Source organism: Aspergillus udagawae (assembly GCF_001078395.1).
Source record: "Aspergillus udagawae IFM 46973 DNA, scaffold_4, whole genome shotgun sequence".
Taxonomy (NCBI): Eukaryota; Fungi; Ascomycota; class Eurotiomycetes; order Eurotiales; family Aspergillaceae; genus Aspergillus; species Aspergillus udagawae.
Genome location: NW_025091267.1, coordinates 3,104,905 through 3,131,116, shown reverse-complemented (window position 1 = coordinate 3,131,116; position 26,212 = coordinate 3,104,905). Strand labels below are relative to the sequence as shown.

At 50.7% G+C, this 26,212-nt stretch overlaps 11 protein-coding genes across 11 annotated transcripts; 7 read left to right on the top strand and 4 right to left on the bottom strand.

The window, feature by feature from the left end:
• Positions 1-599: 599 nt before the first annotated feature.
• Aud_006465 (uncharacterized protein) lies at positions 600-1,163 on the top strand (the record flags this gene model as incomplete). Its single annotated transcript, XM_043291366.1, has 1 exon — positions 600-1,163. The coding sequence occupies one exon, from the start codon at positions 600-602 to the stop codon at positions 1,161-1,163; it is 564 nt and encodes a 187-aa protein (XP_043147301.1).
• Positions 1,164-1,386: 223 nt separating this feature from the next.
• Positions 1,387-2,287, bottom strand: Aud_006464 (nucleoside-diphosphate kinase; the record flags this gene model as incomplete). Its single annotated transcript, XM_043291365.1, has 7 exons — positions 1,387-1,521; positions 1,574-1,638; positions 1,704-1,769; positions 1,840-1,943; positions 1,995-2,038; positions 2,122-2,152; positions 2,271-2,287. The coding sequence occupies 7 exons, from the start codon at positions 2,285-2,287 to the stop codon at positions 1,387-1,389; spliced, it is 462 nt and encodes a 153-aa protein (XP_043147300.1).
• Positions 2,288-2,736: 449 nt separating this feature from the next.
• Aud_006463 (glucan 1,3-alpha-glucosidase ROT2) lies at positions 2,737-5,752 on the top strand (the record flags this gene model as incomplete). Its single annotated transcript, XM_043291364.1, has 3 exons — positions 2,737-2,821; positions 2,880-3,633; positions 3,688-5,752. The coding sequence occupies 3 exons, from the start codon at positions 2,737-2,739 to the stop codon at positions 5,750-5,752; spliced, it is 2,904 nt and encodes a 967-aa protein (XP_043147299.1).
• A 674-nt stretch (positions 5,753-6,426) lies between these two features.
• On the top strand, positions 6,427-7,472 carry Aud_006462 (PQ-loop repeat-containing protein; the record flags this gene model as incomplete). The annotated part of the gene is made up of 4 exons (XM_043291363.1): positions 6,427-6,470; positions 6,572-6,691; positions 6,765-6,977; positions 7,052-7,472. 4 exons carry the CDS (start codon positions 6,427-6,429, stop codon positions 7,470-7,472), a joined length of 798 nt encoding a protein of 265 aa, XP_043147298.1.
• A 363-nt stretch (positions 7,473-7,835) lies between these two features.
• Positions 7,836-11,389, top strand: Aud_006461 (uncharacterized protein; the record flags this gene model as incomplete). The annotated part of the gene is made up of 7 exons (XM_043291362.1): positions 7,836-7,866; positions 8,056-8,398; positions 8,457-9,047; positions 10,049-10,212; positions 10,283-10,416; positions 10,466-10,593; positions 10,651-11,389. The coding sequence occupies 7 exons, from the start codon at positions 7,836-7,838 to the stop codon at positions 11,387-11,389; spliced, it is 2,130 nt and encodes a 709-aa protein (XP_043147297.1).
• A 1,147-nt stretch (positions 11,390-12,536) lies between these two features.
• On the top strand, positions 12,537-13,859 carry Aud_006460 (NAD(P)/FAD-dependent oxidoreductase; the record flags this gene model as incomplete). Its single annotated transcript, XM_043291361.1, has 3 exons — positions 12,537-12,762; positions 12,831-13,628; positions 13,723-13,859. The coding sequence occupies 3 exons, from the start codon at positions 12,537-12,539 to the stop codon at positions 13,857-13,859; spliced, it is 1,161 nt and encodes a 386-aa protein (XP_043147296.1).
• A 339-nt stretch (positions 13,860-14,198) lies between these two features.
• On the bottom strand, positions 14,199-17,548 carry Aud_006459 (putative plasma membrane H(+)ATPase; the record flags this gene model as incomplete). Its single annotated transcript, XM_043291360.1, has 4 exons — positions 14,199-15,905; positions 15,968-16,630; positions 16,698-16,921; positions 16,987-17,548. The coding sequence occupies 4 exons, from the start codon at positions 17,546-17,548 to the stop codon at positions 14,199-14,201; spliced, it is 3,156 nt and encodes a 1,051-aa protein (XP_043147295.1).
• Positions 17,549-19,352: 1,804 nt separating this feature from the next.
• Positions 19,353-21,725, bottom strand: Aud_006458 (glutamate--tRNA ligase GUS1; the record flags this gene model as incomplete). Its single annotated transcript, XM_043291359.1, has 4 exons — positions 19,353-20,090; positions 20,201-20,222; positions 20,272-21,395; positions 21,462-21,725. The coding sequence occupies 4 exons, from the start codon at positions 21,723-21,725 to the stop codon at positions 19,353-19,355; spliced, it is 2,148 nt and encodes a 715-aa protein (XP_043147294.1).
• A 229-nt stretch (positions 21,726-21,954) lies between these two features.
• On the top strand, positions 21,955-22,985 carry Aud_006457 (mitochondrial 54S ribosomal protein uL1m; the record flags this gene model as incomplete). Its single annotated transcript, XM_043291358.1, has 3 exons — positions 21,955-22,208; positions 22,276-22,840; positions 22,893-22,985. The coding sequence occupies 3 exons, from the start codon at positions 21,955-21,957 to the stop codon at positions 22,983-22,985; spliced, it is 912 nt and encodes a 303-aa protein (XP_043147293.1).
• Positions 22,986-23,164: 179 nt separating this feature from the next.
• Positions 23,165-24,125, bottom strand: Aud_006456 (COG2 family protein; the record flags this gene model as incomplete). The annotated part of the gene is made up of 2 exons (XM_043291357.1): positions 23,165-24,040; positions 24,111-24,125. The coding sequence occupies 2 exons, from the start codon at positions 24,123-24,125 to the stop codon at positions 23,165-23,167; spliced, it is 891 nt and encodes a 296-aa protein (XP_043147292.1).
• Positions 24,126-25,170: 1,045 nt separating this feature from the next.
• Positions 25,171-26,100, top strand: Aud_006455 (uncharacterized protein; the record flags this gene model as incomplete). The annotated part of the gene is made up of 1 exon (XM_043291356.1): positions 25,171-26,100. The coding sequence occupies one exon, from the start codon at positions 25,171-25,173 to the stop codon at positions 26,098-26,100; it is 930 nt and encodes a 309-aa protein (XP_043147291.1).
• Between the last annotated feature and the right edge of the window lie 112 nt (positions 26,101-26,212).

The window sequence follows — 26,212 nt, the reverse complement described above, 5'->3', positions numbered from 1 at the left end:
GGAGGACCTGAGCCAGCGCATGTGGGAGGGAAGGACTTGGCCCCTCCGATCAACGGATACGGAACCATGCACGATTGCCGACCATGGCCACCATAACGAGATGTTCCATCCATCTTTTATAGCTCATTCTATCGAGATAGACCATTGCACGTGCTACTTTTGGGTTCATCAGATTGTTGATTACCTATCATTATTCTTCAATGTTTCGTTTCCGATAGATACGCAGCAGATAGATACATCTACTGACATTGTATACGGCTGTGCAGAGTGCAAACAAGGCAAACCTCACCAAGCTCCGTCGATGTCGCAGTACGAGTCTGTTGGAGATGATGAGGAGTCATCAATTAAAGACCGGCCTTGAAGTCTCTACTGGAGTCAGAAATGGCATTGATCTCTCGCTACCATAATTTCTGAAGTTAGAACTGAAAGTCTGCCCAAGAGCCAGCATTAATCCTTGTCTACTTCAGTTTGAACTCGCAGTATCAACTTCAAGTCGTGTCTAGCTAGGCATCGACAGCTTGGATGAGATGGCTTCATGGCGTTCATCAGCGACTTCAACTTCGCGTCTTTTTCGTCCATCGTTGCGCTCCCATACTTGCATGCGGCGTGGCCTGGCGACACCGCCCTCAGCAGGTCCGAATGACTACCGCTCTCGTCTCCGCAAGCTGAATGATCGCCTTCCGCCGTTTTTACGCTCCTATACAAAGCCGTTACTGGGGGCCCCTGGCACACATATCGCGTCTTTTTTGATACTACACGAGATTACAGCCATTGTTCCTTTGCTCGGGCTGGTCGCTTCGTTCCATTACGGCGATTGGTTGCCGGATTTCACCTCAAAAAGCGGCTTTGACGAAGGAGTTCAGCGATTCGGTCGCTGGCTGCGAAAGAAAGGTTGGGTGGAGGATGCTGACGTGGATATTGTGAAGGCCGATGGGTCTACTTCCGGCGAGGACTCTACTACTGAATCGCCCAGTCAATCTCAATTGAGACCGGAAGACAGAAAAGGCGTTCGTCTTGTGCTTGAGTTCGCGACTGCCTATGCAATCACGAAAGCTCTACTGCCCGTACGGATAGTCGCTAGTGTATGGGCAACGCCATGGTTTGCGAGATCTGTTCTCGCTCCGGTAGGCAGGGGCGTCGGGGCTCTTCTTGGGAAAAAGTAGCTTGTGATGGAACCTTCTATGCAAATTTCCGCAGCGGAGAATTATCCGCCCTACTCCCAGATTCCGGCGAGGGATACGAGAAGGGAATGTGGCCATTGGCACCGTAGTTGTCCTGTATATTTTATTTCTCGTGGGACTTTTGTGATGTATGTCATACACTGCCTCCTACACCCTCAGCTGTAACGGATTGCAGACATCCAAATAAAATGTCGAACGGATAAATTTAAGCCTTCTCGTAGATCCAGTCGAAGGCGGCGCTCTTCCAGGAGATGAGCTCCTCAGGCTTGAACCAGAGGGCAATCTCCTTCTTGGCGTTCTCGACGCTGTCGGAACCGTGGCAGACGTTGCGGCCGACGTCCTAATGCAATGTCAGAGAGAAACCATGATATTGGGGTCCGAATAGAGCTTACGATAGCGTAGTCACCACGGATGGTGCCGGGAGCGGAGGCAAGAGGGTTGGTGGCACCGAGGATGGCTATTATCGCACCATTAGCATATGCTCGTTTCATGTCTGAAACACATCGATTGACGGAAACTTACTACGGCCGGTCTTGACGGCATCACGGCCCTCCCAGACCATGGCGCAGATGGGGCCGCTGAGCATGTCTAAATGTAGTGGTTAGTCACCATCATGAAAAAGGAAGCCATCAATTTTCGATGTGGAAGGGAAACTCACAGGAGACAAGACCCTTGAAGAAGGGCTTGTCGGAGAGGTCGGCGTAGTGCTGCTCAAGCTGGGACTGGGGAGGAGAGACCAGCTTCATGGCAACGAGCTTGAAGCTGTGCATAATTAGCGCGACTAATAAGCCATTGAGCGCCAGAAATACATACCCACGGTTCTCGAAGCGAGAGATGATGGGGCCGACGAGTCCGCGCTAAAGGATGATCAAGTCAGTCCCATGCTCATTTGAAGTGTGTCGACCATTGAACATCAGCAGGAGCGGTCATAGCCTCATACCTGGACACCATCGGGCTTGATGGCAATGAAGCTGCAGGAATTGATTAGCTTTATTCGTACTGGTGAGAGGACAACCCCAAAGCAGCGTCGGAGAAGAATAAGGGGAAAACTGGGATTGAGCTTGGAAGTGGGATGGAATGTCAACTTACGTCTGCTCGTTGGACATTTTGAGAGATTGATAAGAGATGATGGAGATACTGAAGAACGATTGAGGTACGGTTGACAGCTCGGAGAAAAAGAAGAAGAGGTAGACTTTCGGTGAGCTGGCGAAATTATTATAAGGAGGGGACTGCAAGACCGAGTGGGGCAGGAGGGGCAGCCTGGATGCCTGGATGCCTCAGGGTTGAGTACTAATTATAAGATGGATACCTTAGGTTACCTAGGTGCTAGGTTCCATTCGCACTAGCGCCACACTAACCCAAGTTGGACGTTAGCTTACCCCGAATTCCCTCCGATCTGCCAATCTGGCCAGCCTGGAATCATCACCTGTGTTATCTGTTCATGATTGTTTGTGTTTGGCCTCCAGCTCTGGTAGATGCAGGTCAGCACAGAAAGTCTTGTAATTACGGTACTTTCAGATGTTGAGTGGCTCTGATTGCATCGATTCTCTCAAACATGGCCCCGAACAGCTCGTCCCTCTCCAGATGGACGCTATTGCTCGGGTTGGTTGTACTTCTCGGGTGCCTTGTTGTACCCGGAGGTGAGCTCTATGCACTCAAGGTATTCCAATGCTATCGCCATCTGACCAATTCCTCCAGTTACTGTGAAGCATGAGAACTTCAAGAAATGCTCTCAATCTGGGTTTTGTAAGCGGAACCGAGCATTCGCAGATGACGTCTCCGCCAAAGGCGCGTCTTGGAATTCACCATATGAACTCGATCCCTCTTCAATTCACTTCAAAGATGGCCAATTGCAAGGGACAATTCTCAAGTCGGTATCTGCCAATGAGAAGGTCAGGCTGCCACTTGTGATCTCTTTCCTAGAGTCTGGAGCTACGCGCATCGTGGTCGACGAAGACAAACGGATGAAGGGCGAAATTGACCTGCGACATAACAGCCAAGTGCGTAAGGAACGATACAATGAAGCAGAGCAATGGGCGCTGGTGGGTGGCTTGGAATCGAGTAAAAGTGCCTCTGTGGACTCAGAATCCGAGACTGGATTCACAAAGGTAATGTACGGGCCGGATAACAAATTTCAGGCGGTCATTCGCCATGCGCCGTTCAGCGTCGATTTTCAACGCGATGGCCAGAGCCATGTCCAAGTGAATCACAAGGGCTACCTCAACGTGGAACACTGGCGGCCAAAAGTGGACGTGGCAGAGGGTGACAGTGTCCAGGAAAAATCAGAATCTCAGCAGGATGAAAGCACCTGGTGGGAGGAAACTTTTGGTGGAAACACCGACTCCAAGCCGAGAGGTCCAGAGAGTATTGGCCTGGACATCACATTTCCTGGCTACAGTCATGTTTTTGGAATTCCAGAGCATGCAGACTCTATGTCTCTGAAGGAAACTAGGTAGGTGGTACATGCCCCCGCCGCTCTAGTGACGCAAAGCTGATCAAATTGAAGGGGCGGTGATGGAAATCATGAGGAGCCTTATCGCATGTACAATGCGGACGTCTTTGAATATGAGCTCAACAGCCCCATGACCCTCTATGGCGCCATCCCGTTCATGCAGGCCCACAGGAAGAACTCTACCGTGGGTGTCTTCTGGCTCAACGCTGCGGAGACCTGGGTCGACATTGTCAAGTCAAAGTCCTCGCCCAACCCTCTTTCTCTTGGAGTAGGTTCAAAGACAGACACTCAAACTCACTGGTTCTCCGAATCGGGACGTATCGATTTGTTCGTCTTCTTGGGTCCCACTCCGCAAGAGATCAGCAAAACTTACGGTGAACTTACCGGCTACACTCAATTACCTCAACAGTTCGCCATCGCTTACCACCAGTGTCGTTGGAACTATGTCACGGACGAGGATGTCAAGGAAGTTGATCGCAAGTTTGACAAGTATCAGATTCCTTACGACGTGATTTGGCTAGACATCGAGTACACGGATGACAGAAAGTACTTTACCTGGGACCCTCTGAGCTTCCCTGACCCAAAGGGTATGGAAGAGCAGCTTGATGACTCTGAGCGCAAACTCGTGGTGATCATTGACCCGCACATTAAAAATAAGGAGGGATACTCCATCAATGAAGAGCTGAAGAGCAAGGATCTAGCTACCAAAAATAAGAACGGGGAGATCTACGACGGCTGGTGTTGGCCTGGCTCATCTCACTGGGTGGACTGCTTCAACCCCGAAGCAATCAAATGGTGGATTGGCTTGTTCAAATACGACAAATTCAAGGGCACCCAGCCGAACGTCTTTATTTGGAATGACATGAATGAGCCCTCCGTCTTCAATGGGCCGGAAACCACTATGCCCAAGGACAATATACACTATGGCAACTGGGAACACCGCGACGTACACAATGTCAACGGACTGACCTTTGTCAACGCTACATACAATGCCTTGTTGGAGCGAAAGAAAGGCGTGGTCCGTAGGCCCTTCGTTTTGACACGATCATTCTACGCTGGTGCTCAACGGGTATCTGCCATGTGGACGGGAGACAATCAAGCCACCTGGGAACACCTGGCCGCATCCTTACCTATGGTATTGAACAACGGAATTGCTGGGTTCCCGTTTGCTGGGGCCGACGTTGGCGGATTTTTCCAGAACCCAAGCAAAGAACTTTTGACCCGGTGGTATCAGACCGGCATTTGGTATCCCTTCTTCCGTGCCCATGCGCACATCGACACTCGCAGACGAGAGCCCTACTTGATCGCTGAGCCATTCAGGTCGATTATATCGCAGGCTATCCGTCTGAGATATCAACTGTTGCCTGCATGGTACACTGCATTCCATGAAGCTTCGGTGAATGGAATGCCCATTGTCCGGCCCCAGTATTATGTCCACCCGGCGGACGAACAAGGCTTTGCCATTGATGACCAACTCTACCTTGGATCTACTGGCCTACTGACCAAACCTGTTGTTGCAGAAGGTGCCACCACCGCAGAGATCTACATCGCTGATGATGAGAAGTACTACGATTATTACGATTATACCGTCTACCAAGGAGCGGGCAAGAGCCATACGGTGCCTGCCCCCATTGAGAAGGTCCCGTTGTTGATGCAGGGCGGTCATATCATCCCTCGCAAGGACCGCGCGCGTCGCAGCAGCGGATTGATGAAGTGGGATCCATATACACTTGTGATCGTCCTCGACAAGCACGGAGAGGCTGAAGGCACACTCTATGTTGATGACGGGGAGACGTTCAACTATGAGCAGGGTGGATGCATACACCGCCGCTTCAGATTTGAAAAATCTACCCTCTCATCGGAAGACATCGGAACCAAGGGTTCGAAGACAGCCGATTATCTGAAGAGCATGGCGAATGTTCGGGTTGAAAAGGTGGTCGTTGTCGACGCTCCCAAGGAATGGCAAGGAAGGGCGTCCGTGACCGTCATCGAAGACGGTGCAAAGATGGCTTCTACCGTGCCCTTGGAGTATCACGCCCAGCAGACGGGCAAGGCCCCATATGCTGTGGTGAAGAAACCCGATGTTGGAATTGGAAAGACATGGAAGATTGAATTCTAGAATCTGTGTCAAACCGGAGTATATACACATGATTGGAATGACAAACATACACTATGCAAAGTGAATGATACTCTGTTTACCTGCCTTCCAACGTGCTAGTGCAAGGCAGACAGGGAATAATAATACTGATAACCTCGAAGCTCAAGTCTCATCACATAATATAACTGTAGCGTAGGATGTGTTGCCTGAACCTCCAGGCAACAAGGAGTCGATAGAAGGACCTAAACCAGAATAGGTAAGCGCCATGGGGTCGCTGAACTAAGCAGATCTGCCGGGAAATCCTAAACAAGACAAGAAGACGCTTTCGGCCCTGGCACATGTTTTTCCAAGGAAATTAATCGTGATTGATCTCTGCAACAGTGCTTGGCTTTGTCCCCATTTTACTATTTTGTGCATCGCGACACGCCGACAAGCGTCTTGGTTCTTGGATTCAACCTGCTCGGTATAGTCAACATTCTCGTTCCATGGAGAGCTCTTGAGTTCATCGGATCCTGTTATATCCTCTCATCGGTCCCCTTTGCTTTTGGCCAACCCCTAATCAACGTTCAATCATCATCATTCCCTAGAATCCGCGAGGTCCCGCTTTACTGCGAAGAGCACCCAGCAAGCAACTCCATCAACAGCTACAAGCATCTTCCGGGCATCGGATACTCTTTTTCGCTTTTGGATGCACCATGTATCTCATATCGCTGGCTCTTGAATATGGGGCCCCCATGTTGTAAGTTCCCATTTATCGTAACTCAGACACTTCGGGGAGCTGGCAACTCGGGTCTTCAAGTGGCATTGGAATGCTGACTGAGGACATTTCGCGTGAAATAGTCTTATTACCTCCCCCCTCACGTCCTATACGGATCAGATTCTCAGTATACATCGATCAAGGAATTCGGGGGGATTCTCCCTCGATATCCCTTTGATCATGCTCGTCGCATCCATCCTCAAGTAAGAAAGGCGCCTTATGTTAACCGCTGCTGCTCAGCTCAATGCACAATGACGTTAACATTCCTGTCTTTAGGGTGTTTTACTGGTTTGGTCACTACTACTCGCTCTCGCTGCTCGTACAAGCCGTGATCATGATTGGGGTCCAGATCGTCTTGCTCAAAGTTGCACTGGATAACCGACCGTCGCCGGGAGTCAAGAATAGCGTGGAGCATGTTCCGTTTAGCAATTTGGATGAGAAGGGGGTTGTCAGACCATACGAATTCTGGCAGTGGAAGTCCGCAAAGCCGTATGTCTTGGGTCCCGATCGCTTTCTAAACGTGGTCTGCAGGGTCGATGCTAATGAAATTTGTGTCTACATAGGTACTGGATGTTTTTGGCCTATTTTGTCGGGGCGCTATCATTCGTCCAGATCCTTCTGCCGCCCATCGCTCGGTCGGACTTGTACGTGAACCTACTGGGCTATGCTGGTCTGGCTGTAGAAGCTATCCTGCCTCTCCCTCAGATCATTGCCAATCACCGGACCCGTTCGTGCAAAGGATTCCGGGTTTCTGTGCTGGCGGCTTGGATTCTTGGTGATGTGATGAAAATGAGTTACTTCTTCTGCAGCAAAGAAGTGATTCCCTGGGCGTTTCGGCTGTGCGGTATGTTCCAGTGTGTCTGTGATCTCTACCTCGGGGTACAATTCTGGATGTATTCGCGGCATACACTCAGGGCTGCGGGCGGCCCTAGGCATAACACCGCCAGCTGGCCAGCGGAGGAAAAAGACATACGGATGACCTAAGTTATGATGACAGCTTTTTGATAATGCCCCACGAGAGCATGATGCATTGTAGATATACTTAATACAGACCTTGCGCACGAGGTCGGCTCCATATAGATATATTTAGAACGATATAGGCAAATTCATTATTATCCTAATATTAATAATCGAATTGTTCTTTCCTTGCAATTAATAGCTGCTTCACTTGGACGACTGGCTTTACTCCATTGTTACGTGATACAATCGGCTCCCCGCGGTTACCCCGCTGCTTAAGAAACAAGCTTCAAGTTAGTTGTCTGGACTCGTCAAGAGTGAGAGGTCAAATAAAAAGTAACATCACTATCGCTCGCCTATTCCTGGCTATAGACCATACCGACTACAATCATGGCCTCAATCCGAATTGGCTACGTGCCAGGTAAGCAATCCTTCCCCATCATCGGCTTCAGTTTTCCCATTATCTGCCGTGCTCGTCATTTGACATAACGTCGCAAACCGCGGTGCCGATTATTCCGTTACATACATATCCTCAACCGAGAGCACATAAGCCCTCATTTGACTGTCATCGCTTATTTTGTCGCGATACCTTTTCTCTGACATCATGTAGAGCACTACCTCGCTCCTCTCCACCTGGCTCTTCGCTCGCCAGCCGCCTCCTCTCTTCCATTCAAGATCACGTTGATTCCGTTCCCTTCAGGAACGGGGCACATGATCACGTCTCTTCGGGAGAAGGAAATCGATGTCGCAATTGGGCTGACCGAGGGGTGGATTGCTGGATTGGCTGGTAAGCAGCAGGCTCAGAAGGATGCTGCCTCGGGGGGTTACAAGGTGGTTGGCCATTGGGTTGATACACCGCTGCGGTGGGCGATTGTCACCGGACGGGAAAGAGAGGAGCTTCACACTGTGGCCGATCTGAAGGATAAGAGAGTTGGTGTCAGTCGCCTCGGAAGGTCAGTTGGGATGCCTTGGACGTGATTCCTCACGAGAGATGACTGACTTGACTCACAGTGGCTCCCATATCATGTCCTTTGTGCTGGCGCAGAAGCAAGGCTGGAAGCCCGACTCATTGACACCGGCTGTCCTCGGTCCCTTCCAGGCTTTGCGAAATGGGGTCACGGGGTACGATGCCTCGCACCCCGATCGGTCCACGCCCTCGGCTGAGTTCTTCATGTGGGAACATTTTACCACGAAACCGTACTTCCACGCGGACTCGGACAAGCCTCACCCGCCACTGAAGAAGATCGGTGAGATCTTCACCCCATGGCCATCCTGGCTTATTGCCGCATCCACCTCAGCCTTCCCTGACCCCGAACATGACGAGAGACTCCTGCAACTGTTCCATGTGCTGGACCAAGGTATCAAGGATTTCCAAGCCGACCACGATAATGTCGTGAGGCTTCTGGGTACGGGAGAATTGGGATGCACGTACGTTGAGGAAGATGCAAAGGAGTGGCTGAAGGATGTGAGATTTACCAGCAGTACAAGGGGCGTGGACCGAAAGGTTGTGGACGGGGTTGTGGACGTCCTCAAGGTCGCTGGGGTCATTGACCCCGGGATGTCGAACGATGAAGCCGCCGAGAGGGTGATTGGCATTCCTCGGTGATCTCCCAGGGCCATGTGGGTTACAAGCATGATATGTCGTTTAATCCTCAGTAGTGCAATTTATATCGGGGCACAAACCGCATCTTTCTTCGACACTACAAAAGTCGCTTCTCATTTCGTTTCATTTCGTGGTTCGTCACCACTACAGCTGTTGCATTCATGCATTCATTCTCTTGCACCTTGAATTTCTTGACCTAACGAAAAGGTCATCACACCGGAGACACTCACCGCATGTAGCGCCTGGTTGAGCATTAGTACAGCTCGTGAAATGTGAAACGGTGAAAATGACGAAAGTGGCTTGATGGCCAGTACTAATATCCTGCGAGAAATTATCGCAGGGAACATGATAGCGATTCAATGCATCTCCCCCTTGCCGCCCTAGATCTGATTCTATGGTTATCCTCGAGCCCAGCTAGCACAGCACATGGCCATATTTTCCTGACGCAACACCACGTTCTTTGACTTCACTGACGAAGTACGCACTGACTTTAGTCCACACCATCAAATTTCTCTCTGAGCTTGTCCGCAGCTACGAGCGTCGTCAGCGTACGTCGTCAGTTGTCACTACTATTGCAGGCTTAGGTCCCGAAACAGAAAGTGCCGCATTCCTTAGACAGCATGAGTCCCCCGACAACCCTCTGGAATGCCATGCCCCATTTCTGCAGCAATCGAAAGCACTAGATACCTGAAAATCAGGTTTATTGATCGAATTTGGCATTCTACTTTGGCGAGCAGACAGCATGACACTTTCAAAGATCGAAGGCACCACGAGGAAGGAATGTCTGGTCAGTCGAAGGGGGAACGACCTCGGTCAACGGACTCTCACAATGGCAATAATGAGCTATAAGTAGGTCTGTCATTCTTGATCCGAACAATCGCTTAAACTGAGAACTGATATCCATTCTATCAGCTCATCCAGTGTGCTCTTGGACCTCGGGGGCTTACCTTCGGCCCCGTCCTATCTTTTGAATACTGCCTACGCTTTTTTGACTTCGCAGGCAAGTCATTTCATTCTTTGACTGGGAATACGTCAATCCGCCTGTCTTTTTCCCCATGTCTTTTCTTGCACAGCTTCTTGCCTTGACGGCAGCGGCAACTTCTCTGGAAGGAGTGTATGCCAAACTCGATCTCTCGTCTTCCTCCAACGTCGCAGTATACTGGGGTATGTCTCAGCCTTACGTGTTATGTTGGGAATCTTTGACTGATCTGGTAAACGTGTTGCCGGTCAACAGGTCAGAATTCTTTCCGGGGAACCGGAGATTTGGCGCAGCAGCGTCTTTCCTACTACTGTGATGGTGAGTCAATCATGTCTAAATACTTCCAGGCTAATATGTTGATGGAAACCTCACTAGACCCTAAGATTGATGTATGGGATGATATCATACTCAGATGGTGCTTTGGCTCACGAGGCTCAGGTGTTTGAACTCGCGTTTCTCATGAGAATCAACGGCCAGGGTGGCGTTCCTGAAATCGACTTTTCCAATGCGAACGACAATTGTACAGTTTTCAACGATACCAACCTTCGCAAATGCCCTCAGATTGGGTGAGCTCTGCGCTGTTGTGCTTTACTTACAATCTGGAACTCTAACAGCCCGCTCAGGGAGGATATTACGACGTGTCAGAAGAAAGGAAAGACCATTCTGCTTTCTATTGGCGGGGCCACATACAGTGAAGGAGGCTTCAGTTCAGAATCCGCTGCGAAGGCTGGTGCCGAGTTGGTCTGGCAGACCTTTGGACCTCCCTCCCTCAACGCGACGGCCCGTCGGCCGTTCGGGAATGCGACGGTAGACGGGTTTGACTTTGATTTCGAGGCCACCGTCAGTAATGTTGCTCCGTTCGCGAACAGGCTTCGCGAATTGATGGATGCCGATCATAGCAAACAATATTTCTTGACGGCTGCACCTCAATGCCCGTACCCCGACGCCGCCGATAAGGATATACTCAATGGACCGGTGTCCATTGACGCTGTGTTCGTCCAGTTCTACAACAACTGGTGTGGATTGAATTCGTTTGAGGCCGGAGCAAGCAAGCAGAGCAGCTTCGATTTTGACGCCTGGGACAACTGGGCCAAGACGGTCTCTCAGAACAAGAAGGCCCAGGTATTCCTGGGTGTGCCCGCGAACACTGGGGCAGCAGGCTCAGGCTACGTGCCCGTGGAGACTCTGAAGTCGATCATCGAATACAGCAAGACTTTTAGCAGTTTTGGCGGCGTGATGATGTGGGACGTCACCCAGGCCTACGGCAATAAGGGCTTCCTCGACGGCGTCGCCCAAGCGCTGGGCAAGACTGCGTCCCGCATTCGCCGTTCGTACAGCTACCGACCTTACGGCTGGTTCTGAAGGGCTGCAGTACTTGCTTAGTCTCGGTGTCTGGCATTTTTTACCTGCACATGTTTAGTCGAAGGCCTGCATATGGAAGGGTTTGACTGTTTGTATATGTCTATTTTTGCCAGGTTTATCTTGAAGTGATTGATGTACTGTTGAATGGGGTGCATATAAATTAATTGATAGTCTCAATAGGCGCAGCACCTTGACTGTGCAGTTGACTGGATTGGGCCTTGTGACTAGTTCATCGTTCTAGAAGACATACTGTGCTTGTTGTCTCTCTACAGACTATCTACAATCAATCTACTGTACTCACAAAGCCAAATGAAAAGGCATAAATAAATAAGTACTTTTGTAATCACAGCTCAGATTAACCTGAAAACTAGACTGACTACTGGAAGATGTGCATGAACTATTGATTTTTCAGCTCTGCCGATCTTCCTGCAGATATTGCCTCACGAGTTTACGGAGCTGCGGGACCAACCCCTGTCAAATGCATTTTCTGCTTCATTGAAGCTGATCATCCCTCAATAGTCGATACTACTCTGCTGTGGAGTTACTACCATGTACTTCGTATGCAAACTGTAGAGGTGTCACAGACATGCATTGCATGCCTTCTCTGCTCGGTTCAATGAGAGGCAGCTGTTCCCTCTGGAGTGGTATCTGTCTGTCATCCAAGCCATGAATATTGTTAGAGGATTACTGTCAATCTTTTTGTCCACAAGTTTTGCTTGTGTCTACTCCGTACACTGTCTGACATTGGTTGCACCTGTGCTCAGAAGGCCAGCAGACCTGTGGATAACCTCCTCAAGTCGACCAAAGTGGATATCGGAAAGAAAAAGCAATATGACAGACCCGCTCGTGCAGACTACATATGCTATGTCATGTAATTCCAAGTTCGCATCCTGGCCATGCAGATGTCGATCTATTCCCCAGCCAGCCACTGCAGCTGAGGTTCTTCCTTGGCTGAATCCTTGAAAGGTAAAAAAAAAAAAAAAAAGGACGGATGCACGACGTCGATTGCGATCCCGACTACCCACAGATCTTGCATCGTGCCTTCAGCTTGCCTATTTAAACAATCCTTGAGCCCCGATGGATACAGTCTTCCCAGGTCGCTGTTCTCGCCCTCTTCCCTCCATCGCTTCTCTACCGCGTCGTCAGGATGGCTCCCAAGTCTCTTCTGTACACCCTCTTCTCCTCCCTCACCGTCGCTCTGGCGGCTTCAGTCCCCCAGACTGACTATGAGGTGATGATCATCGGTGGAGGCCCCTCTGGGCTGAGCGCCGCCAGTGGTTTGTCACGGGTGCGCCGCAAGAACGTCCTGTTCGACTCAGGCGAGTATCGCAATGCTGCCACAAGGAACATGCACGATGTCATTGGCAATGACGGTAAATCGGCTCCCTTCCCCTCAATGTTCAATATCCAAGTTGTGCAGACTAATCCCAGCATTTGTCAGGAGCCGTCCCCAGCGACTTCCGCACACTTGCCCGCAGCCAAATCTCAAAGTATAACCAGACCACCTGGGTGACCGAAACGGTCGACTCGGTGCTCGTCGTCACCGACGAGGAGAGAAACACCACCTACTTCAGCGCCTCGGTGGCCGGCAAAGACTACACAGCCCGCAAGCTCATCCTCGGCACCGGCATGAAGGACATTCTGCCGGAGACGCCCGGGCTGGAGGAAGCCTGGGGCAAAGGCGTGTACTGGTGCCCCTGGTGCGATGGCTGGGAGCACCGCGACCAGCCGTTCGGGATCCTGGGCTCCCTCATCGACGTCGTGGGCAGCGTGCTTGAAGTGTACACGCTCAACACCGACATCATCGCGTTCGTGAACGGCACCCAGACGCCCGAGGCCGAGGCCGCGCTGGCCGAGAAGTACCCCAATTGGAAGAAGCAGCTTGAGGCGTACAACGTCGTGCTGAACAACGAGACCATCGAGTCCATCGAGCGTTTGCAGAACGGCGAGGACGCCCACGATGACCAGGGTCGCCAGTTCGACATCTTCAGGGTCAACCTCGCCGACGGCTCCTCCGTCATTCGCAATGCCTTCATTACCAATTTCCCCTCGGAGCAGCGCTCGTCCATTCCCGAGGATCTGGGTCTGAAGATGCAGGGTAACAAGATCGACACCAATGTCAATGGTATGCGGACGAGCATGGCCGGTGTTTTCGCTGTTGGCGACGCCAATAGCGATGGGAGCACCAACGTGCCGCATGCCATGTTCAGCGGCAAGAGAGCAGCTGTCTTTGTTCATGGTATGTACCTCTTTTTTTTTTTTTTTATATTTTTTTTCCCCCTCCCCTACAGATGTTTGAACTTGGGCGGATCGCTGATCATCTTCATCAATAGTCGAAATGGCCCGCGAGGAATCCCAGGCTGCCGTGTCCAAGCGGACTCTGCCCTCCAGACGGGCCATGGAGAAGGAAACAGAGAGACGCATGGGACGCGATCTGGAGAAACTATGGGAACGCGTCCGTCGTGTCTAACCAGGGTGTCGGCGTTCACCATCATGAATGTACATATCATTAGTTTATAGGGTTAGAGACGACAGTAATCCGAAGTATTATTCAAATTTTTGAAATTAAAGTGTGCAACGCAGGTATATGGGATTAATCCTCTTCCAACAATTCAAGAATTACTAATTATTGCACAATCGCACACTTCCTCGCCCTCAAATCATCATATTAGCATTAGATTTTTTCAAACTCCCCAGACCAGGACACATCCTCGCTTATGACACGACCACAGGCGAGATATTGAACCGTCCACCTTAGCAGATATGAAACATCGTCTTGAAACCTAGCCAGCCTCTAGGGCAACCGTTTCTACTCGGCCTCCTCTTCTTCCTTGCTGGATGTAAGGAAGAAGCGACCCTTGGGCTGACCGGGCTGATCGTACTCGACAGTCAACCGAGCCAGGTGACCGAGCAGATTCTGGATTTTGATATCGCCCTTGTCTCGCTTGGCTCGGCCGAGGTTTTCGAGCCACTTGAACTTGTTGAGCATGTAGTACACGAGCGCAATGACGATCTCCACACCGAGCGAGTAGCCCCAGACACGGACGACGGTGACGATATCCGTCCAGCCGTTGCGGGTTTCAACGAACGAGGTCGCCGGGTTGGTCGGCATTGTCTCGTTCGTGAACCAACCGAACAGGCAGAAAATGGTTGCCAGGACATCCACGCCCAAAATCGCTGTGACCAGGTGGATTGACGGCCAAGTCTCTACGCCGCGAGTAACGAAAATGAGCCAGTTCTCCGTGAGGGCGACTTCCAGGAACAGGACTTCCTGGATAGAGCCCCAGTTCTGGATGATACCGCCGGATGGAAGGAACATGCTACCGCGCACGACCCAGGTACCCAGCGCCAACAGCAGGCCTAGAAGCACGGAGATGAACCAGATCTTCGGGAGTTGCCACTCCACAGGACGCAGCTCAAAGGAGGCATTATCATAGGCCACTGCGACAGTAGCCAAATCTGCGAAAAGTGCAAGGAAGACAATCAACTCAACGCGGATGCTTTCGTTGAGGATGATCATGGACGTGACGAGGTAGATCTCCAGGTGCAAGCAAAGCGCGATACGATACTGGATGTAGGACTTCATGCGGTGAAAAATTTGCCTGGCCACCTTGATCGAGTCTATAATGGTAGACAATCCGGGCTCCAAGAACACGATGTCCGATGCAGATTGCGCTGCCTCGGTCGCGCCTTCTACCGCAATACCGCAATCAGCTTTCTTCAACGATGGCGCATCGTTCACTCCATCGCCGGTCATGGCCGTTAGGTGTCCTCGCTCCTGGAGCATTTGAACCACCTGATACTTATGCTCTGGGAACACTTCCGCGAAACCGTCGGCTTTTTCAACCAGGTCACTTGCCATGACGCCACTCAGGCCACCATGGATGAGCTTATCAGAATTATACACTTTGGTTCCCAGTGCGAGCATTTTGCATGTCTCCTTGGCAATAGCCAATGCGTCGCCTGTAAGCATCTTGACGCTGATTCCAAGATTCTGGGCTTCATTGATCGTATGCGCGGTATCTTCCCGGGGCGGATCGAACATGGGAAGCATACCAAGAAGCGTCCAATCCTCTCCCTCTTTCTGGACCGCAACACCCAAGGATCGGAACCCTCTGTGGGCAAATTCCTGCGCCTTGTTCTTGTAGATATCGGCAACTTCTTTAGGACAGTTGGTAAGGGAAAGCACTGCCTTGGGGGCACCCTTGGTACAGGTATACCTGATTCCATCACAGGTGGCCACTGTCACGATTCGCTTCGAAACGGGGTCGAATGGGATATATTTTTCGGTCTTCCAACCCCGTCGAAGAATCTCTCTTGCTCTAGGATACTGCCTGAGCGTCAGGATGGTAACCTTATCGATGGGATCAAGCGATTCGATATTATGAGATGATGCCAAGGCTGCCACGGCAAACATCCAGTCAACGTCCACACCCTCTGCCACAAACGGCTCTCGGATGCTCAACTTGTTGGCCGTCAATGTTCCCGTTTTATCAGAACAGAGGATATCGACACCCTGTAATCATGGTTTTTAGCACTCTATTCAATCCATCATCCGGAGAAAAGAATTCAACCTACAGCAAGTGATTCAATCGCAGTCAGTTTTTGGACAATAGCTTTCTTCTTTGCCAGATAAGCTGCTCCAACAGCCATAGTGGTGGTGGTCACGACGGGAAGACCGACAGGGACACCGATAATCAGCAACGACAGTGTATAGTGGAGAAGCGTCTGCTGGGCAGGCGAAGCAATGGGAATATGGCGGAAGAAGCCGCCAATCCAAGCAGCCAGAATCCATGCCATGACAAGAACCAAAAGGGATGTACCAATCTGGTCCATCACAATTTCAAAGTGCCCGGCACCCTTAGCTGCCAAAACCATGGAGGCGGTTTTGCCAACGAAAGAAGTCCTCGCACCGGTCTGGACAACTGCGTAGGCCTTGCCGCGCTTGCAACCGGTCGTGTAGTAGATCACTTGACCCATATAGCGATCGACAGCGAGAGACTCTCCTGTAATGGCCGAATGATCACAGGCAAGGATCGGGTGGCTGCGTTTTCGGGAGGACTGCTGTTCCTCCTCCCCTTCCTTGCCTTCTTTCTCATTTTCCTCAATATCGGACTCAGAAGTGCTACTGAGATCACCTTGTTCCTGCATTCTTTTGAATTCTTCCCAACCATTGGGGTCATTGTAATCGCAGATAATCTTTGCATCAGCAGGAACCACTTGACCTTCACCAACAATGATCTAGAAAGGGACCTCAGCACGTATTACGAAGAAAAGACGGCTTATTCTATGTTGGAGTGTCACATACCACATCACCAGGCACAAGCTCTCGGGCCAAGATCTCTTGTTGCTGACCGTCACGGATGACTGTCGCTCTCATGGCAATATCTCCCTTCAAGCTGGCAACGACGTCGGCAGCCTGTTTTTCCTGATACCAACCGACTGAGGCGTTGAGACACAAGATACCGATAATGACACCAAAATCAATCCAGTCATCCAGACCTGCCGCAAGAAGGACGGCCAACTCCATGACTGTGAAGATGCAGAATTAGAATGATTGTACTCAAGTCTCGACGAACCGAAGTCATAAGTCATACCATAGAGAATTGGACCTCTGAAATAGGACAGGATTTTGGCGATCGGGTTTTCCTTCTCAGATGTGAGTTCGTTCCATCCAGAGGCGCGACGTCTGATGGGAATTTCCGAGCTGGGCAGGCCTTGACGAATGTCTGTAATGAGCCACTCTGGCGGGAATATCCCCGGTTCTTTATCTACATGCTTGACTTTGACCTTGCGCTTCTTCCAAGGAGCGTACCACACTCGCTTCACTTGTTCTTCCTCCACCCCCTCTTCCTTGCCAGGCTCGCGGTAGGTCGAGACATACTTCACAAGCTTGCCATACTCGTCAAGGTTCGCCCAATCCTCTTTATAAGACACACGGGAGATACGTCTTGAAGATTGTTGAGAGATACGAGATGGGCCGCGTTCGACATCACCTTGACCTTGACCTTGACCGTGACCTAGACCTTGACCTAGACCTTGACCTAGACCTTGACCTTGACCTTGACCTTGACCTTGACCTTGACCTTGACCTTGACCTTGACCTTGACCTTGCCCTTGGTCTTGACCTTGACCTTGAGAGGGAGCTTGTTCAGCCATCTTTGCTCCTTGGCAAACCTGCCTAGTGCTTAGGGCGTCAAAAAAAGGAGTCCAGCAACCGACGTCCCTGAGTTTCGAGGAATTCCCAAGCCAGGCTCCCCGTCAGCTTAGAAAAATTAGAGAACGAAATTCAGTTCCGAAAAGATGCAGCAATGCAAGGCCCTGGAGAAAAGAGCGGTAGATGATGGGCTATGTTAGTGAGAGAACTCCCCTTCGCGCCCAGGCAAGATGTAAGGATAATGGCCAATTTTCTTGAAAGGCAGGGGCCCGGAGCAGGTCATTACCCTGGCCGGCAAACAGCATTCAACGCGGGCAGCAAATGTTGACGTAGTATAGACTGGCTTTGGGCGGAACGGAGAGCAGGCTAATCAGGACCTTTGCGAGCAGCTGTACCTCAACCCCAGTGAGAGACTACGGGTAACCTAGGGGTCTTGACTGCTGATTCGGCAATTCCTGATGGTCTTGACGTATGAGACAGCACCGTGGCATATCCCGCTGAAGTTTCCAGTCCAGACTACGCCTAGGTAGTCACCAAGCAAGTAATGTATTCCATACGTCCCGGTCATTTTTCAGGCTAGGATCCAGGATACCATGAGAGTCGACTAACTCAAAGAAAGCAGCGAAAAACAGCATTACACTGCAGTGATCTCTCAGCTTTGAGCTATGGGATACCATCGGCGTAGGCCCCCACGGGAACCACGGAAGCTTCACAGGAGACGATGGACCTAGCGGTGAAGAGACGAATCGGGATGAAGTTATGGCCGAAGCTTGTTCCTCCTGCCCTTCTCTTCAAGACGCCCATAGGCTCAGCAAGAGGTGTGTGGGGTTGGCGCCGATAGAGTTGTGGAGTAGGAGACGCTGGCCTATCGATAGTGATCAGTTGTCGAGTACCAGACAGCCCGTTGCAATGCCAGTTAGCGCTCCCGACAGATCCGGGCTGCTGTATGTAACCTAACGTATTTTAGTTTTATGGGGCCCTTTTTGGCTTTCTGAACCCAAACGATGATATCTCTGTATGATCTTGACATGGTCTAGACGTAGTCTCTCATTATCCTGCGTGGTCTCTCGTCATAGAAACCAGTGCAGATCTGGCGTTGAACTATAAGGAAGGCCGGAATCCCTTAGCTCACGAGCGTAGATAAAACCCGAACTAGTAAGAGGCACACATGGACGAGCTTTATCCATAGTGATGAAGATCCAAAGCAAATAAGGCGACAGGAAGCGAAAAACGGGCGATCAAGTAGACCATGCCCACAGACCCCCTGGTAAGCCACGGAACAACGCTGTCGGTTCTCGCCGGAGGGCTCGTGTCCACCCAAGAGGTAAGGTAGTTTTGTCTTCGACGTCATGAAGATCATCTTTGGCTTTTCATGATATCATGTCTGTCTCGACGTGGTTGTGAAATGCAGCTGGGAGAAATTTAATGTAAATTCTAATAGTATGTGGTGAACAAGATGATCAATCAATGAAGTGGAGCCATGGAGATTCTGTACTCCATAGAACATGCACGGATCGCGGCAACTACTATGGCGTATAGATAGCGCCCACTTTAAAAGAACCATATGCTTCCTTATGTACTCAGCTGTTTAGGGAACGTAAAGAAAATCATTGCCGCAAAGAAGAAAAGGAATAATTATAAGTATTCATCTTTTTGCAATTTATACCTAGACTTATCGTAAGGCAACGATCCAGCATCCTGATAACATAGATTCTCTTTCTCTGATTCTCTTTTTTATGCTTCTAATATCTACATTGTAGTAGACACATGCATGGCTTCGTTAGTCCCAAATATCTAACTAGTGATTCATTTGCCCGTCTTGCCAGTGGGAATGTTGAACAAAACAGCCGGCTTGCCCGGTGCATAGGCTCGGTCAACCCGGTAGTAGCCCTTGCGTTCAAACTGGATGATATCACCTTCCTTCAGTTCAGCGACGTTGCAATCAGCAACAGCGTCCTCTCTGAACTCGGTGTTCTTGTTCAAAACGTCCTCGAGAACGTCGTCCTCCTGTAGGGTGTCCTTATTGAGGAGGTAGTCGAAATCCACCAATTCCACGGGAATTAGCTCCTGTCCCTCAGTAGACAGCCACGTGACCTTCTTCTCCGTCTTTTTAAAGTCGCCTTCCAGGTGGAGTTCCAGCTCCAGCTCCTTGACGATGCCCGATGTAGGATCGGTATCGATCTTACGGACAATGGCATTGCCCCAGCTCATCAAGGTGATCTCTTCATCTTGCTTGAAGCTCTTGGCATCTTCCTGGTCGAAAATGACCGTGCCACCAAAAGCCACCTTCTTCATGCCAACTGCAGGGTTCTTGCCGTGCTTGGGTTTCTCTTCCATGTAAGGTGTAGCCGGGCCTCCCTTGACAATCGCCTTGACCATATCCTTCTTGAGAATGGCAGTGTGACGAGGTGCGACAGGGTCAATGTACTTCTTGTTGGTTGCCCAGATCAGGGTCCAGTCAAGGTTGGTGATGTTCTTGCTGGGTCCCTGCTTAAGAATGAATTCTCTCAGAGCAGGGATGGTCATTCCCCTCCGACGGATGCCCTATGGAATGGTTAGCCTGAGAAGTCAACAGTACATGGAGAATAGGTGAGACAATAAAAAATGACGCATGAAAAAGGGGATTCGCAGGCATGGTTAGTCCTGTTACTTACTCGGATGGTGGGGAAACGAGGACTGACATCGTTAGTAAGACAAGAATCACTTGAAGTAAGGGTAGACTTACTCATCCCATCCCCATACGATGCCTTGGTTAACGAGCTTGGTGAGCTTTCTCTTAGACAGCAAGGTGCGAATGAAGTTCATGCGAGCGAAATCCCAGACTTGGACATGGCGAAGCTTGAGGGTGTCCAAGAACCATTGGTATTGAGGGTTGCGATCGCGGTACTCAATAGTTCTGAGGGCATGGGTCACACCCTCAATTGAGTCGACGATAGGGCAGGCGAAGTCGTAGGTAGGGTAGATCTTCCACTTCGTTCCAGTGCGATGGTGAGGAGCAGGGTTGCAGCGGTAGATGACAGGATCGCGCATGGCCTTGTTGGGGTTATCAACAGACATCTTGGCTCGGATACACCAACGGAGACCCTCAGGGGTACCCTTCTTCATCTCCTCGAAACGGGCAAGGTTCTCCTCGACGGATGCATCGCGACGCTTGCTGGGCTTCCCATTCATTCTCTGCTCAGCCATGACCTCCTTCTCGGTATCGTCGGCGTAGGCGTTTCCGTCCTTGATGATTTGAAGGGCGTACTGGTATAGCTCGTCAAAGTAGTCGCTGGTGTAGCTCATCTTATCGGGCTTGATGCCCATGAGAGCAAGATCTTCGATAATCGCGTCCTGGAACTCGAGCTTCTCGTTCGAAGGATTTGTGTCGTCGAAGCGGACAATAAGGGTACCATTATACTTCTCGTGCGCGAAGTAGTCATTGAGCAGTGCAGCTTTTGCGTGACCGATGTGAAGATAACCTGAAGGCTCAGGAGGAAATCTTGTCACCACACCTTTCTCAGTATGGAGAAGAGCGATGTCGTAGCTGGCTCCCTCCTTCGCCTTGGCGGCCTTCTTCTCTCTCGCAGCCTGGTTCAGAGCCTCAAGTGTAGATGTGGCCCATGGGCAAAGATCCTCCAAGAAATAGAACCAACGAGCCACATTGACAAGTGAGCCCTTCTTGATCGCCGAGACTGCGACCCGGTTGCCTCGGATGGCACCCCAAAGGGCAATGTCGGCTGTGGAGAGAGAGTAACCGACAACGAAGGATCGCAGCAGGAGGTGGGTATCGAGACGTTGCAATTCAGGGTCAAGGGCTTTGAAATCGAGAGGAGCAAATGCTTCTAACCGAGACAGCCACTCATTCTCCTAGAAAACATGTGTTAGCATCTCCTATCAGTGCTCATCAACGGTCAGGTTCCATGCGCCTCTCACCAGCTTCTCATCCTTGCTATTAAGGAAGGGGAAATCTTTGCGGAGTTCCTGAATAGCGTTGATAAGGCCAAAGACAGGATTACCGCTAGCTCCGGTGTATTGCACGACGGCCTTATCTCCTTCACGAAGAAACGCAGTATCCTCGTAGGTGATCGATACCACTGGGCTTGGTCGCGCCTCATTGATAGAAGTTGCGACCAGTAGGACAGGAAGCACATAGGGCTGATTGGCCCTGGTGGCCAGAGTAAGCTGATACTGAGACATTGCAGCCCTCAAGATTTGTTTCGAGTGAAATCGACGTCTGAGAGCGTAACAAGTGGGCTATTGAATTTCCCCCAAAATCGAGCAATATGGAGGGGCATTTGACTCAAAAGGGACTCCGCCGGCGTCACGTTTCTCCGCCCGCATCGCCGAGAGAGAGCTTTCGGAGAAGAAAACATCTCCGTCTCCCAGGAGTTTGAAGAAGGCTGGCATCAATCAAACTCTCCAAACCATGTCCTCCTTCGGCTCGATCTTGCCGTCCGCGGCAAGGGGCATTCTCTCAACATGTCAATCGCCTCTTCGTCAAAGAACAATGGCGCCTTTGCTCTCAAGCTTTAACCAACAGGTCCGTGGAGCCAAGAGCAACCCTCAGGCCCAAGGTAAAAAGGCCAAGGCGAAGAGCAAGAAGGAAAAGAAGGGTCCCAGGGAGTTCAAGCAGAAAGATCTCAAGGATGTTGAGCAATTCGCGCTCTGCGATGCCGTAAGGTAGATATTGTCTGGGCTGAGGCGCTTCACTCGCATATCTCGCTAATCTCTGACTATTCTAATGCAGATATCTCCGCGCTTTTGAAGTCGGACGCGAACCGACTGTCTCCAAATACGAAATTCATATCCGTTTGAAAACAAAGCGAGACGGACCGGTTATCCGTAATATGCTCCGATTTCCTCACTCCGTCCAGACCGAATCGCGAATCTGTGTCGTGTGCCCTCCTGGAACAAGACACGAGAAGGAAGCCCGCGCAGCTGGAGCTGTTCTGGTAGGTGAACAGGACGTTTTCGACGCGGTCAAAGCGGGCAAGATTGAATTCGATCGCTGCATTTGTCACCCCGATAGCTTGGACGCTTTGAACAAAGCCGGGCTGGGCCGGATTCTTGGTCCCAGAGGCCTGATGCCAAGCATCAAGACCGGTACTGTGGTTGAAGATGTGGCCGCTAGAGTTGAGATGCTCCGTGGTGGTACGGTATACAGAGAGCGTGACGCCGTTATTCGACTACCGATTGGGCAATTGGCCTTCTCTCCTGAACAATTGAGAGACAATTTGCGCGCGACGATTGATCAGGTGAAGAAGGACGCGGCCAGCCTCAACGATCGCATTGTTAAAGAGATCTACGAAGTTGTAAGTTGACCTTTCAAATTGCAATTATGAAATCCGCACTAACCCGCACCAGGTTCTGAGCTCGACAAACGGCCCCGGCTTCAGTCTCAATGGAGAGTTCAAGTCCGACAATTCCCCTGACACCACTTCTTTGACCGGCTTGTAACATATATGATTTTTTTGGTCCATTTTCTTGGGTGTATATTGTACAGATCGCGTTATTATTTGGGAACAGCACGGTGCATAATGGTGTTTTCTGAGAACATATATTTCTAGAAGCTCAAGTCTGATCCTAAACGCCTCTGCTATGCAAAATGAAGCTCGCGCAATGCACAAGGGTGAAGCTTATATCTTCAGATTCTTCAATGCGGTTACCGCACTGGTATCCTCGCCCATTAGTTTGTAGAGTCGCAATACGGCCATCGTCTTCGTATCCCGTCTCGCTCCAGCATGACTGCCTTGCTCAAGTGCTGTCTTCAGGTCCACGAGCACCGTGGCCCTGATCTTCGCTAATCGGGGTCGTTGGTTAAGTAAAAATGGATGATCATCGCCAATCCGCGAAGCGAGTCGGGTGAGGTAGACGTATTTCTGTATGTGATTTTCCAGCCTTCGCAGAGACACCAGTGGCGCGGCAGATGAGCCGGTGGGCAGATCTTCTTCGTCAGTTTCCTCACTCTCACTATCCAGCAGGTCCGAGTCTCTCTCGAATACCTCGGCCGATTCGTGTTGGTGCTGGGTCGGTGCGTCGCCAATCATCAATCGTTTCTCCAGGTCCTCAACACGCTCTGCGAAGTCTAACAGAGCCCGAGCGATGTTTGCATGCCCTGTCAGACGCCTCTTTTCATTCAAGAGCTTTTCCAAGTCGCTCTGCCTCGCTTCCACCTTGTCCCGTATAGCTTGAACCTCCCTCTGAAATGACAACAGCCCAACCCGAACCTGCTCGACCTTCTCTTCGCCCCCTTGCAATGCACTACCAAGCGATAAGAAATCACCATAGTTCTCATTGACTAAATCTAGCAACTCCCGACTGAGCGCTTGGTCTAGATTCCGCAGTTCTTGTCGGAGGTCTTCGAGGCTCTGGTGCCGATTGGTCAAGGACGAGAGGTAGTCTGCGGGGTCAAAGTCGGGGGCGAGGAACGATGATCGAGTGAGAGGCTCAGGGAATGGCAAGTCGGAGGTATCATCGTCAAGATCTGAGGCCGACTCCTCGGAGTCGCCAAACTATAAGCATGAACTGTCAGTGCCTCGGAGGGGGGAGCCAATGGGGTATATACACGGAGTGCTTGCATACACGAAACCTGTTCATTTGGATCGAGAGGAACCTTCGAGACGATTGATTGTGATTGAACGTGCAAACAGGGATAAAATTTCAGGAGCAATGACTGGAAACATAGCCGGTTGGCTCGTCAAGGACTCAAGACATGATATTTGTGAGTTGGTAGTAGTAGCAACCATGACCCGTCCGCAATTCCGCCTGACTGCCCCCCTCGGGTGGTTGTCCCGTCCGCTGGTAGACGGATAAGTGATAACACAAGTAATCCGCTGTCGTTGTCGCATGCCAACGCATTGTCTTACTACATTGCTTTCGAAATCCCACTAATTGGAGCAAAGTGGCATCCGACGGGGCTATCAGTTCCTGGAAATTTTCTCACACTGGAGTCTACCGAGTCTCTCAGACGCATGCCAACATGGCGCTCTTTCTGATGCGCCGATGCAGGTTTGATCGTCTGGGCAAGAACCGCGTATAGATACGTGTCCTGCCTTTTACATGCTGTGATTTGACAGCTGCTTGACTCCCATTACTGTTGGAGGATCAGCCGCAGCTGCGAATCAGCATGAGGGCGGGGTTTTCTGGTGGCCGTATTCCCTCCGCGTCTTCCTGCATCACAGCTGCGACGAATACATTTGGACAGAGACGTCTTTGACTGATGGGATGCTTCTAACAACAAACCAGAAATCGGAACTTTCTTAATATTTTTGTGGACCCTGTTTAGTCGATAATGGATCATAGGTCAGACAGGCTGTCATCCCACCATGATAGAGTCCGACTATCGTCCTCACTCTTTAGCCAGAGATGGTCGCAGCTCACACCGTCTCACTCCTGCCCTGTGGTCGAGACTGTTGGTCCATCTCATCAGGCAAGCTCCTGCCGTTACGGCCTTGCTCTAGATAATTCCGCACGGGCATACCGCACCACTGCCTTACGTCAACTCAATGGGAATCACAGACCTCTAACCTGGATGAATCGCCAGGCCAATCATTCTGGCAATCGGTCCTCGACTTTCGGTTCTCAGCCAGTACTGGTTCGGGCCTATTCTGGAAGTACAGATGACACTGGAGGGACGTCCAATATGCCTTCACGGCGGTCATTTCCATTTTCAGTCCGATCTGGAACGCCAAAGCGTGGCCCAAGCCTTCCCTCAGAAGAGGACTTTAGTATCGATGGCATTCTGCGAGCCATCGAGCCTGAGATTCGAAGTACTTTGGACACGATTGGCGAAATATGCGGCCGTAGCAAACTCAGTTTGGCCAACGAGTATGGAAGTCATATTGCGCCATTGGGAGAAATTCGGGCTCCGCCTGGCGGTCTCTTGACCGTAGAGGAAGCCAGCTCGGACCATGAAAGACAACCTGATGATGCTGTGATAATCTTTGACGACGATAGTAACAGTGTCCTGGGTGTGCGGGATTACTCCACTGTGCCTCAATATCGTTACTTAGAACAGACCGGACCCTCTACAATCACATCATCTACAATGGTGTACCACTCATTCGTGCCGTTCTCTGTTGCGGAGGGCCTGTCTGTCCTCGCGCAATCTGACAATCCGCAATCGCTCCTTCCTGCCAATCTTGATGGAAACACCTCAGACCCCGTTGCAGATTCATTGCCAGCGACTAGGGAATTCATGTCGAAGCCGAACTCAAACGGCCGGACTTTACTCGGAAAGCAGAACGAACGCGTCACAGAGGACCAGCTTAAGAGTATCCTGACACCTGCGCTTGTGTCAGAGATCCTCCTCGACGCACAAGCCAATGGCCATTCATTGCACACGTTTGCTTCTGACTCTCGCCAAGGTCAGCTGTCCGCAGGAGAGAACTGTGATGCCACGACAAGGGATCATGGACAGTCAGACAAACTGTCTGTACTGACAGACGTGCAAGCGCTGTTCAACTGGCTCAGGAATGCTTCTCAAGACGGTCAACCTCGATCCGCTGAAAGGCTGCTGCGTGCCATGCTTGAGAGACAAAATGAACAGCATTCGTCAAGGAGCACAGGCTAGACATTGATGATTGATGGCATTAATTTCGTATGGTAGTTCCCTTCTATAATTTTCAATCTGTTGAATTGCCTAGCTTCTTTCTCTCAATCCCCCTGCGACGCTGATCTGTAGA